We start from the raw sequence: 12,271 nt of genomic DNA, 5'->3' as shown, positions 1-12,271 counted from the left end.
TCTTTAGAAGGGAAAAAAAAGCCTTCTCTGACAGTCGTTTAGATGCTATGATAGGTGGCAATATCTGTCCTTCTGAGGAAAAGAGCAGAAGTTAGTTGGGCTCTAGCTGTTACTGCTTCGGTTGTCAAAGTCTGATCTTGCTTCCTTTCAGACAAAACAAAATGGACACAAGTAAAATGGGGGAGAAAAAAGAACAGCAAAGATAGAAAATGCAGCTTTGTCTCTGGTGTTTAATCTTACTTGTGTCCTTACTGAGTGGGGAAAAAAACAAGCACAGCACATGGTCTTATTAGCTACTTCAAGACCCGGGAAACTTGTACTAACATCTGGCTGTCCCAGGCATTACTTTTAGCTTCCTTTCTGATCACAGGCTTACAGCAGTGGTGAAAAAAAAACAAGTTTGACCAGCCAAACCAGACTCTGATTAGACAGAAGGAAAAAATCTGGAAGCAGATGGGGTGGCTCTGGGGAGGCTGGTGCCATGAGCAAGAAGATTTCACCTCTAGGTCACAGGATTGAGTCAAACCTCAGATTGGTAACAACTGAGAGTTAATCTGATTGCTGTTGAATGACCTATGTGAAATGAGTTTGGTGGCCTCAGTCCTGCAGACAGGGCCGGTGAAACCAGGTGTTAGGATTTGGGGGGTGGCATTTTCTTCGGCGGCAGCCAGATCTTTGGCCGCCCCAGTTGTCGCCGGCATTTAGGCAGAGGGAGCTGGAGCAGAGGAGCACGGGGAGGGCTGCCTGCAGCAAGTAAAGGGGGGAGGCACACAGGGGAATTCCCCGCCCCAGCTCACCCCTGCCTTGCCTCCTCCCCCGTGGCTGCCTCACTTCTCCTGCCTCCCAGGCTTGCGGCGCCTAAGCTGATTGGCACTGCAAGCCTGGGAGGCAGGACAAGTGAAGCAGTGATGGCGTGCTCAGGGAGGAGGCGGAGCAGGGGTGAGATGCTTCACTTCTCCCACCTCCAAGGCTTGCGGCACCAATCAGCTTAGGTGCCACAAGCCTGGGAAGCGGGAGAAGTGAAGCAGCGATGGCATGCTCGGGGTGGAGGCGGAGCAGGAGTGAGCTGGGGTGGGGGCGGGGGGTGCCTCAGGGCGGAGGGTGAGGGAGCTGCCGCAAGGGGGGCACCTCAGGGCGGAGGGGGGGAGCTGCCATGTGGGGGGGTGTGCCTCAGGGTGGGGGCTCAGGGACGGGGGAGGGCGCAAGGTGGAAGTTTTGCCTAGGGCACGAAACATCCTTGCACCGGCCCTGCCTGCAGACAGATGTTGATTTCATCACACTTCTGGCATCTCAGTGGGGAATGACTACTGAAATATCAGTCCTAGAGGTGGTCCTTCCAGCTAGGGCAAAGGAAAAGGGTAGAGGGATGCTATGGGAAGCTTGCTCTGCAGCTGCCCATGCTGTACCTGAGCACTGCTTGGTCTCCAGAGATATCAATTTGGCATCTTTCACCAGCAATTAATTCACTCAGAGATAAAGAGTGGAGAAGGGGGGTTGGCCCTTTGCATCCACAGGAGGGTTCTGATATTTTCCCTGATGCAGGGAAATCTGGCCCTTGCAAACCCACTTCTCTGGGTGACGACCCAGTCTTTTCTGAATCTCTGAGTTCTTCAGTAGGGAAGGGGTGTGATTTTTAGTTAATCAGAGGCAGAACAAGGAGAAGGAATGGAGGCAATGTCACGAATAAATTCAATTTAGGACCATGTTTTTAAATGTACTTACCTCTATTACATTGTTCCCCAATAATCAATACCTTAGCATTAATCTGACAGCTCTGATTGCATTATCTATGCATTGGCTGCATGCAACGCATACAGCAGAGTGAAACCAGCCTCCCTGCAGCCTGTTTCATGATGAGGCAAATGTCATTACACCCGTCTGTTTTCATATCTTGTACCTGCATTGCCAGAGGGATCTGAGAAATGAATCTTCCCCTGTTGTAACTTGAGATGCTTGTGGCTTTTTTAAAAAAAAAATCCTTCTCTGTGTCAAGCTGAGAGAGCGCTTCGCTGAGAGAACTCCTCATGCAATGAGTAAATTGCCCCAAGAGAAAGCAGGTGCCATTTGAATAAAAGCCACCCTGAGTTCTTGCCTGACTTTTTAAATTGTTTTCTGCTCCCTTGGAATATATATTTTTACACACACACACACACACACACACACACACACACACACACACACACAGTGTAAAATAAATATCACCCACATCTACTAAGTGCAGAACTTTACCCTGTAAAATTCACAGGATGAGAATCACTTGGCATCTCATACCAGAGAAGTAGTAAATTGCATTTGAAATCTGTTGTTGATGCACTTCTGAGCCTTTTCTGACAGCCACAAACTTCCTGGAAAGAGACAGCAACTGTGACCAAGACCAGCAGGGCTCTCAAATGCTTGCCTTGTGGAGCACTTCTGGTCCACAGATCCCACAGCAAAGGCAATATGCTACAGGAACACAGTGTTAAATACTGTAAGTTGGTACATTTCTATCCTGCTTCCACCCATGCTTTCACAAGAGATGCAAGGCCACTTGTGGACATTAAAGATCCCAAACAGCTTTCCATAAGATTAGAGGAGGCGTCCTGATCAAATTTCAGTTTGAGTAATTACTAACTAAACTCTCCCCTCACACACACAAACAATTTCAACTGAATATTTTTTCTTTTCTACGTGTCCTCAGCTGTTTTTCAGTGTTGCTGTGTATTGTTAATGGTGGTCAGGTTTCACCCTCAGAAATGGCTGCATTTCACTGGGGACTATGGCGTTACACACATACATGCACATACTGACCGAATTCTCCTCTCATTCATACCACAGAAGATGATGGAATTAAACCAATATAAATGAAGAGACTCAGGCTCATGATTTGTAATCTGCTTTTGAAAATTTCTGCATGAAAAGTACTATATAAATTCAAGTCATTATCTGTTATGACTGGTTAAATAAGCAGCACTTACCTATGTGAGCATCCATCCATGGTACCAATGTCATAGATAAAGCTACTTTTGACTGGGAAAGCCCAAGTATTTACCATCTCCCTATGCAATTGTATACAGTGGTAAGAAATGCTGCTTGTCATGGGCATATTCAGGATGCAGTAATGAAGGAAATCAATGCAACTTTTGAAAGTTTATGGATCAAACTCATCCCTGTGGTAAGTAGGTATAACTGATGGGCACTATGCTGATTTATGCCCATGCTGAAGCTGGTCCAGTCACTTTGGCTGAAGTTCAGTGGGGATATGATTCAGAGATGGGCAGAGCCTTGAGCGAGGGGGTGACTGAGGCTATGTGAGGGAGCTGCATGGCTCATCTGCAATCTGTCCAAACTCTGCAGTCTCTGATGTGTTTCAGGGATTGCTATAAAGTTGGACAACAGTGCAGGGTGTGGGTCATTAGAGAGAACCATGAGAATCAGGGGTGAATACAAATCCACAGTTGTTTATACTTTAGTTGTGCTGGGTACTGGCTCACTCTGGGCAATGTTCAATCAAAGGCAAGCCCAGAGCCTGAATTACAACCACAGCATTGTCAGGCAAGGGGTCTGTCTCATTTGTATTGGTCTCTCTGGGAAAGAGTGTGATAGAGACACCAGTAAATGAATAGAGTGTACTACTTAAGTTAATGTAACCATCAATATTTGAATTCATCCAGTTAAGCCCTGAAGAATTAAATCAATAATTCATACTAGGGAGGCTTTAAACTAGACCCTTATCAAGTTGAATTTTGGTGAGTTGGCAGTGTTCCCCCATGCTACAGTAGCAGACCTTCCACCCACATCAAATGCAGTGTTCATTGAGTGCAGTACAGGAGGTTAGCCGCTCACCTCAAACACTTTAAGTGCATGGGATAGCGATGAAGTCTTCGCTCCCTTAAGCATGAAGAAAAGGTTCAACATGGCCTTCCCATCTTTCTCCTCAAAGACAATTGTTTCTGTGGACTCTGCAGCATCAGTGGCGGCGGCTGCTGCTGCTGCTGCAGCAGCTTCTCTCTCCTTCCTTGCATCTTCGATGAGGCTCTGCCGTCTACCGATGAACCGTGGAGACTGGAAGGAGAGCAGAGTTAAAAAGCAGCAATCTTCTCCTTAAGACAACCGAGGAACAATGGGACTCCCACCACCTGATCCCCATTGTAACATTCCTTCAAGGACTAGCAGAGAACAGCTCTTATTGGAGACAACTAGAGCAATCTGGCTCTGCAAACCTCAGTCTGGGTCCAGGCTCTTTTCAAGGTTCTGAATTTGGCAGTAAGCGTAGTCAGGCAAGAGTGTATTTCTTGTATTACTAAGGTTGAGCCTGGATTTTTGCTATGGGCACTATGGATTCTATTGTTTTCATGTGTTGTTTCATGATAAAGAAGCTTCTTTTAGCGCTTTGAGACACACTGATTTAAACCCTGGCCTCTACTGGAGACAGAAGTCCGGATCTCACAAATGCCTACTGCAAGGAGCTGACTACCTTCAACTCGCATTAGTTTCACTGGGAATCACAGGTTCCTAATGCCTTACTGGGCTAGTCTCATAGAATAGAATATCAGGGTTGAAAGGGACCTCAGGAGGTCATCTAGTCCAACCCCCTGCTCAAAGCAGGACCAATTGCCAGACAGATTTTTGTCCCAGATCCCTAAATGGCCCCCTTAAGGATTGCACTCACAACCCAGGGTTTAGCAGGCCAATGCTCAAACCACTGAGCTATCCCTCCTCTCATGCTGTGGTATGTTCCAGTGCAGAGGGAATATGCCAACCCAACCACCTTTTACTTATGATCCTTTTATTCACTGCCATCAAAACCAGATCTTGGGCCCCATTCTCTGTTGATGTAATTGGGCTAGATCCATTTATACCAGTAGAGAAATTGATTTATCCATTTTTTTGTGTGTGTGTCTTATGTGCATTCCCAAACACTGAGGCAGGAGTATGTCTGTGGAGGTTTTTGTCCTGCAAATAGCATCTTTTATAGGCTCCCTTGGTTGTCTTTTTTTTTTTTAACACCACTCTTATCAGAAATAATAGTTTCAAATCCATCTGAAATGGCCCTAACTGGATTATAAGAGAGTGAGATGGTCCATCTGTAAACTTCCACCAGGCTTGTGTCTACTGCTCATTATGGGATCATATATTCATGATGTTTTGTTTGATCTAACCGAAAAAGCTGTAAATCCATCCCAGCCACAACTAGTTAACCTGGCCTCAGCACACTGCTGGTAATATACCTCCTTCCCTGGGCAAGATTTGGCAACAGAGTACAAATAGGCTAAGCAACAAAATAAAACCAAACTGAATCTTCACCCCACATTTGAAATGCTCTTTTTTTTGTGCTCCCTGATTGCGGGGAAGAGTAGAAGAAGAAAAGTTGTTTCAGCTATTCTGGCCAGGCTGGAAACAGGAAGCATTGTGAGCTCCTGAGAAAACCTGTTCCCAGCCCAAGTTTGCAGGCATAAGAGGTTTGTCTAGTTCAGATAAGATGGTGACAATAACCCAAACTTTTGGGTGCTTTTCCAAATGGAAACTTTTATTTGTATGACAGTAGCACATAGAGGCTCCAACTCAGCTCAGGACCCAATTGTGCTAGACATTTTAAAAGCACAGTAAGAAAGTCCCTACTCTAAAAAAGCTTCCAATCTAGATGGACAAGGCAGACAAAGATTGGGAGAAGTGAAATATTATCCCTATTTTAGAGATATGGAACTGAGGCACAGAGAGCTAAAGTAGCTTGCCCAAGTTTGCACAGGAAATGTGTCACAGAGCAGGAACTGAAACCAGTTCTTCTGAATCCCAACTCAGGACCTCAAACACAAGCCCTTCTTTCCTCTTGTCTTGAAAAATCTCTGAACTTTTTGAAGTTTGCCCACCCATAGTTCTTCAGATGTGTTGAATATGCCAACAGGAGGACTAGTAAAGATTAGTCCTGTGTACAATAAACAGTCACTGAATATTTTGCTCCCCTACAGCTGGGTATATGTGAGCTTCCTTAGGTGGGTAGTAATACTAAAGTCTGGTTTTAAAGCTTTATAAAATCTCTCACTTCCTTTTTCTCCCCACCTACTCAAGTGCCTTTATTTAATTAGTAGAGCTAGGTGCAAACCTCACTCACCTGTTGAAAAAAGAGTTCTTAACAATTTTGGAAGCATTGACCTTCCATTTGCTCTCATAATAGAGACATTTTCTTTCTCATTGATAATTTGTGGTTTTTTCCTTCAAAAATTTGAACATTTTCTACATCACAATCGGAAGTTTTCAAAATTTAAAAAAAAAACCCTTAAAACTGTCAAAAGAATCCTACCATATAACTCATCCTAACCACTCCCCCAAACCTGATGATGAATGATGACAACTGAGCATGACAAAAAGAAGACATGACTTATGAAGAAACACAGAGAAGACTAACACCAAGAGACTAAAACCCAGATGGCTACATTTTTTCAGTTAGTTTCCATTGAAAATATTTTAAAAATGTCCATAACTCTCCCAAAAGGTTTTGGGGAAAAATTAAAAAAAAAATTCTTGCAAAATTTAAACCAGCTCAACCATTCAACCTTTTTTTGTATTTTTCATTTCCTCTACTTACCCACGTGTATTTTCTTTTAAAATCATTCATGCATCTTGTATGCAGCCAGTCTCAAAGTTTTCCTCTCACATTTAAAACACACTCATCTTCTCATCTTATGAAGTGGGCATTCACCCACAAAAGCTTATGCTCCAATACGTCTATAAGGTGCCACAGGACTCTTTGTCGCTTTTTACAGATCCAAACTAACAGGGCTACCCCTCTGATATTTTAAACACAAGCACTTATATAGTTTTCTGTGCCGCATATTTTTATACATCAACCCATGCACCTACCCCCAGTACTTTTTATTATAGATTCCCTTATATGATGATATTTGAAGCTAGTCACACATTTGTTCCTTGCAGTATAAAACACACATGTTTGAACAAACAATCATGGGTTATCTGCATGATCAGGTCCACAATGGGTATGGAGGACATGTGTCCATGTCCAAACAGAAAACTCATCTAATAAATATATTAGGTCTCAATTGAAGAAAGCATCCCCATTTAGGAAGCAGTTAAGCACAGGTTTAAATCCCATCGAAAGTGCTTAAAGTTAATTAATTTAAACTTCCCATGATAGATGGAACAAACACCCCTGTGCAACACCCACCATCTGTAACAAATCGCCTCCTCAATGGTCCAAGTCAAGCAATGCTTTAACAAAAAGATGTGTCTTGCCCTGTGCCCTGAAGTTCAACAAACTTTAGCTTTGGCTGAGTAGAGAAAAAGAAAAAGAAGGAATGAACCGTGCATGACAGATATAAATCACAGAGTCTAATGGACAACTGGAAAGGGCTCTGAAAGCATGATCATGTGTTGTATGAAAATCAGAATAGAATAAGCAGATCAGATCATTGATAAACATCCACTTGACACAAGTTGCTTCCATTCGATGAGTTATGCTAGCGGTCAGTCCCCAACATAATCAGACATTGACACTGCAGCTTTGCTAAAACTTACTACATGACACCTCCTCCTCTGCATGATTAAGGCTGGCTTCACGGATGTGCAGCAGACTGCACTGGATCGAAAGGGAATCAGTTTTGTTTCCCTTCCTCCTTTACATCTGGCTACTAGAAAGAACTGTAGAATCATCCTAGCAGCTGGCAGGCAGTCACCTGAACATTCACCTAGTATGTCTGGGTAAGTTAACAAGATACTAGATTTTGTTTGGGAGGGTCTGGGGGAGGTAATATTTGCCTGCCATCTCCACGGCTTACTCTATTGTCTGTTTGCTAGCTTTCCATCACAATGGTCTCTCTCTCTTTACCCTCCTCCTTGCTATTTTTTTAGAATATTATTTACTCCCAAAGGGGTTAAGCTGTAACTCAGTACAGTTGCAGAGGGTTTTCATTGTCAATTGCAAATTAGATACGCACAAACAAAATTGATTCCTCTTTCCACACTGACTGTTCTCCCATTAATGCTTGGGTTTTTTTAGAAGTCATTGTTGAAAGGTGTGTTTTGAATCAGCTTGCAGATTAGTTCATCTCGTGTATTTTAGAATTCTTACTACAGTAAAAACATTACTTTTGTTCTGTTAAGCATCAGATTGCTTATTCTGGACTAGATTGTGAATCCATGATTGACAGTTTGTGGTACTTTACTCCTCCAACAGCCCCTTTGAAATTGTGGCAACTCAGCGGGATGACTTGGTGTGAGTAAGGATGCCAGAGTATGGCCTTTTGAGTTTGAGTAACCACAGCAACTTAGCTTTCTCCCTGCTTATAATTTTCAAGAATCTAGGAAACAGAGAGGATTTTACTTGTTAAGAACATTTACTACAGCCTAGCATAACCGACCAATATTGTGTCATTATTTCCTTTTGCCAGTTTAGCTTATTTTGTTCAGGAACTGATATAAACAATATTAGCAAAAGCACTCTTTTGCTGGTATAAGCTGTATCTCCTGTAAGAGAGTTAGACGGTACAGTTATACTGTCAACCCCTTTTTAGTGTAGACAATGCTTAGATCCTCAATGCTTTGAGACAAGCACTGTCTTTTTGTTCTGTTTTTGTACAGCGCCAAGCACAGTAGGGTCCTGGTGCATGATCATCATCATGATAAAGGAGATGCAACAGCTCCTTTAGAACAGAGCAAGTATGTGGGACAGGGAACAGATCACTGCCAGGATGTTAAAACACTGAAACAGGATGACAACTTGTCCCAGACATACAGGTCCAGATTTTTAAAACTGTATAGATGTTGCTGCGGTCAGCATCACAACACCTAAATGATTCAGGATTCTAAATCTCACTTTCAAAAGGGATTTAGGCACTTAGGAGTCTAAATCCATCAGTTGGCTCTGAGATTTAGACTCTTAAGTGCCTAAATCCCTTTTGAAAAAGAGATTTAGATTCCTAAATCAGTTAGATGTTGCGATGCTAAGCACAGCAACATCGAAATAGCTTTAAAAATCTGGGCCACACTCAATACATAGCAGAAATGCAGGAGCAGAGACTCAGTTGATATAAATCTGATTAATGAATAATGGGAATGTGGAAACCTTCTGCTAAAGGTGCAGTAAAAAGGATAAACTAAAAAAGAAAAGACAGAGTCTTAAATGGGCATTTCAGATTTGCCATCTGTTATTAAAGCCTAACAATTTCGTTCTGAGCTTTTCCAAGTCCCCTTACCTTCGAAGGCAACGGTGTTTTGAAATAACTTGAAGTCTGATATAAGCTTTTCAGTGCCGAAAGTGGAGTGAAAAAGGTGCGGGGGAAGGGGGCTACCATAATCCAGGAGCAGCAGCTTTGGCAAAACAGTACTTAAAATGCTCCCCCCCCAGCAGTCCGGCTCAATTTTTAAATTAGCCATTTGGGCGGAGGGAGAGAGTCACTAAAAGGGACGAAAGGTGACAATCGAACACAATTTCATTCTGAGCTTTTCTAAACTCTCTTCTCAGGGTGCCATGAAAGGAGACAGTATTGCTATCACTAATACACCTGATGAACAAGACCATTCAATGTCACGTTTGTCATTTACAGACTAAATACCCACATGAATTGTATTACAGCACCAAATAAACGCCCCTCCATTGTCATCTCCTGCTGTTCCCATAGTCAGAGGGGTGTTCATTTGACTGGCAATCTGGAAAGTGCCAGTGTTCTAAGAGTTCACTACTACGTCCGCCAAAGCACTCTTTTGCTGGAACAAGATGCATCTCTACTAAAAGTGTTCTAAGTATTAACTACCTTGTCATTCCCTATGTGCCAGTTGGAAAATGCCAAAGTGAGATGTGGAAACTCCCATGGTTTTCCATGATTGCGTATTGCAGAACTCATGCTTACCTCTTCATTTCCTAACTCTCCTTCCCTTCTTTCCTAGCATGCTACAGTGTCTGGGAAACTTTTTTGTTGTTTGCACAGTAGTTGATTTTACAAAATACACAGCACTGCAAACAGCGGGTGCAAGAGTGGGTCAGCAAAATACAGAGAGCAGAGAATGGAAAGCTCCATCCCCTGCAAATAACATATCAGAAGTCAAATCCAGTTTTACACACAATATTAAACAACAATGATGTATTGGATTAGTTGACCTCATCTCTTTTCTTTCCATGTCAAATACTGGTGATTCTGGAAATGTCTTTTCTATCCATGTCTAATATCTGTGGTTCTGGAAAGTGGTAGGAAAGAGGGGAGCTTTAATTTGCGGGCGGGGGGGAAGGGGGGGAGTTTATGTGGGGAAGCTCTCATGTGACTCAGATAGGGAAAAGGTTGTACAGTCACTGCTAGGAAAAGCCGAGGGATATTTAAAACACATATATACGCTACAGTATAGACAAACTCTAAACTTATGTGAAATCCCGATTTTCAATATGTACTCTTTGCACACAGTAAGATCCATTTAAAAAAACTTTACAATCTCCTACCTACCAGTATTTGGGACAAACTACAGAAGGCACTAAATTGAGTTTGCCAAATGCAGGTGCTAATCAAAGCTATCACTTGAGATCCTATAGTGCCCTAACTGTGGGGCATTTGGAAGTTGTTCCAGACAGCTGATTGCCTACTGTAACAGTCAGCCATCTAGCAGAGAGGGAGACTGCCACAAAAAGGGACAAACTATGCATTAAAGGTTTGATCTGACAGGATGCTACATGCCTTATTGTCTCATTGGCTTTAATGTCTCCTAGGGACATCAGTTGACACTAGATGACAAAACTGTTTGTAACTAAAACGCCCTGCGTGTGCCTAGTGCCAGGCCAACTGAATCAGTGTATCTGAAACTCACCTGGGCTGGATTCAGATTTTAAAGGTAGTTTAAGACTCAGCAGGAAGTATTATTTTCCCCTCACTTATAGTTATATTGCATGTGGGATTGTTCCACACACTGAGCCGATGATCCTAAATCTCTGTGGGTGGAAGCAGACCCTGCAGTAATTACATAGGAACAGTTAACAAGTTTGCCTGAATTCCCACCACCTTGTAGCTTCACTGGAAAAAAGACGGACATGCGTTTTCATTCAATTGGCAAAGAAGAACGATCTTTGCCTTAGTGCCGGGAACTTAAAACCTAGAGAGTATTTAGATTTTCAAAGTGCAGTTTTACCCTGGAGATTCCTTGTTAGTCTTGTTTTCCCTCTATTGGTCATTCCAATTTAAGAGGGCGGTTTTATTATATTATTAGTTAGGATTATTTGTTTTCTGATATTTATATTTATTGTGTATTAGTTTGTGTGCATGAATTATTTAGGCTGGATTTTATTTATGATTTGCCAACCCTGAGTGCCTAGATGCCTGGGTTCAGTGATGCTTTAGAAATAAAGTTATTCTGTTAGTCCATCTAGCTATAGTTACAGTCCCTTGTGCAGCTTTAGCCATTCTGGAGATTACTGGGTGGTGGTGGTGGGGTGGGAGGGTTCTTACCAGGATGGCCTCGGCTTGCTTGGAGTCCAGCTCTGACACCGCCCTGCGGAAGCCTTTGGCTGAAGAAGTGGAGGAGTTGGGGGTTGGCATCCTTGCTGTCGTACTGGCTCTGCTCTCAGCTTTGCCTCTCCTTGTCAGGCTTTTATAGGGCAGGTCTGACGTCAAAGACCCTTTCACATCCCCCCCCTTCCCCACCTCCCTCCCTTTAGCCTGAGGGGGAGAGAAGAGGAGGAGGAGGGGATGTGGAGGAGAAAAACGCTTCTGTCCCATTAAATCTAATTGCTACAAAGATTGCAGACACCCTGCCTCTGCAAACCAGCCATCAGCCCTTCTCCTCCTGCACCCAAAAGCTTTTGCTCTCTGTTTCTCTTTCTCTCCCTCCTTGCAATGGAGTTCACGCCTTGGTCCTGTGTGTTTTATTCTCCCCCACTTTCTTCTCCAGTCTGGGCTACGCTGAGCTGAAGTGCTTTGATGCTGTAAGAGAATAAAACCAAGGGAGAAAAAGAGCCAGACCATTCTATCCTTTTTAGTCTGCAGCCCTACAGTAATGTAGACACAATAATAATGAATAATAGAAAAGAAATAGGACGTGGCATGTCCACTTTGGACCTGATTCTGAGCTCACATACACTCCCCTGGTGTAAATCAGGAATAACTCTGCTGAAGTCAAAAGGGTCGGCTCTCCAGATGCAGTAAATAGGCACCACTCTCTTGACTTCAGCACTGATTAACACCAGCTGAAGATCTGGCCCAAAGGGGTCAGACTGGTGTAAAACCAGCGTAAATAAGACTAGACTCCTTGGGAAGAAAGGAGGACGTTTTTTTTTTAATTCAGAAATCTAATTGGAACA

The 12,271-nt window shown here is 43.1% G+C and overlaps 1 protein-coding gene across 2 annotated transcripts in view; it reads right to left on the bottom strand.

The window, feature by feature from the left end:
- Positions 1-11,510, bottom strand: part of TH (tyrosine hydroxylase) — a 31,456-nt gene extending 19,946 nt beyond the window's left edge. The window contains exons 1-2 of one of the 2 annotated variants that reach the window (XM_039537199.1): positions 11,413-11,510; positions 3,826-4,048 (exon numbers count right to left, since the gene is read on the bottom strand). In XM_039537199.1, the coding sequence (XP_039393133.1) occupies positions 3,826-4,048; positions 11,413-11,510 (321 nt within the window). The remainder of the gene's footprint in view (positions 1-3,825; positions 4,049-11,412) is intronic. The other variant, XM_039537201.1, reaches the window with a different exon arrangement.
- Between the last annotated feature and the right edge of the window lie 761 nt (positions 11,511-12,271).

Source organism: Mauremys reevesii, linkage group 4 (genome assembly GCF_016161935.1).
Source record: "Mauremys reevesii isolate NIE-2019 linkage group 4, ASM1616193v1, whole genome shotgun sequence".
Lineage (NCBI taxonomy): Eukaryota > Metazoa > Chordata > Testudines > Geoemydidae > Mauremys > Mauremys reevesii.
This window is presented reverse-complemented; position numbering and strand designations above follow the sequence as displayed.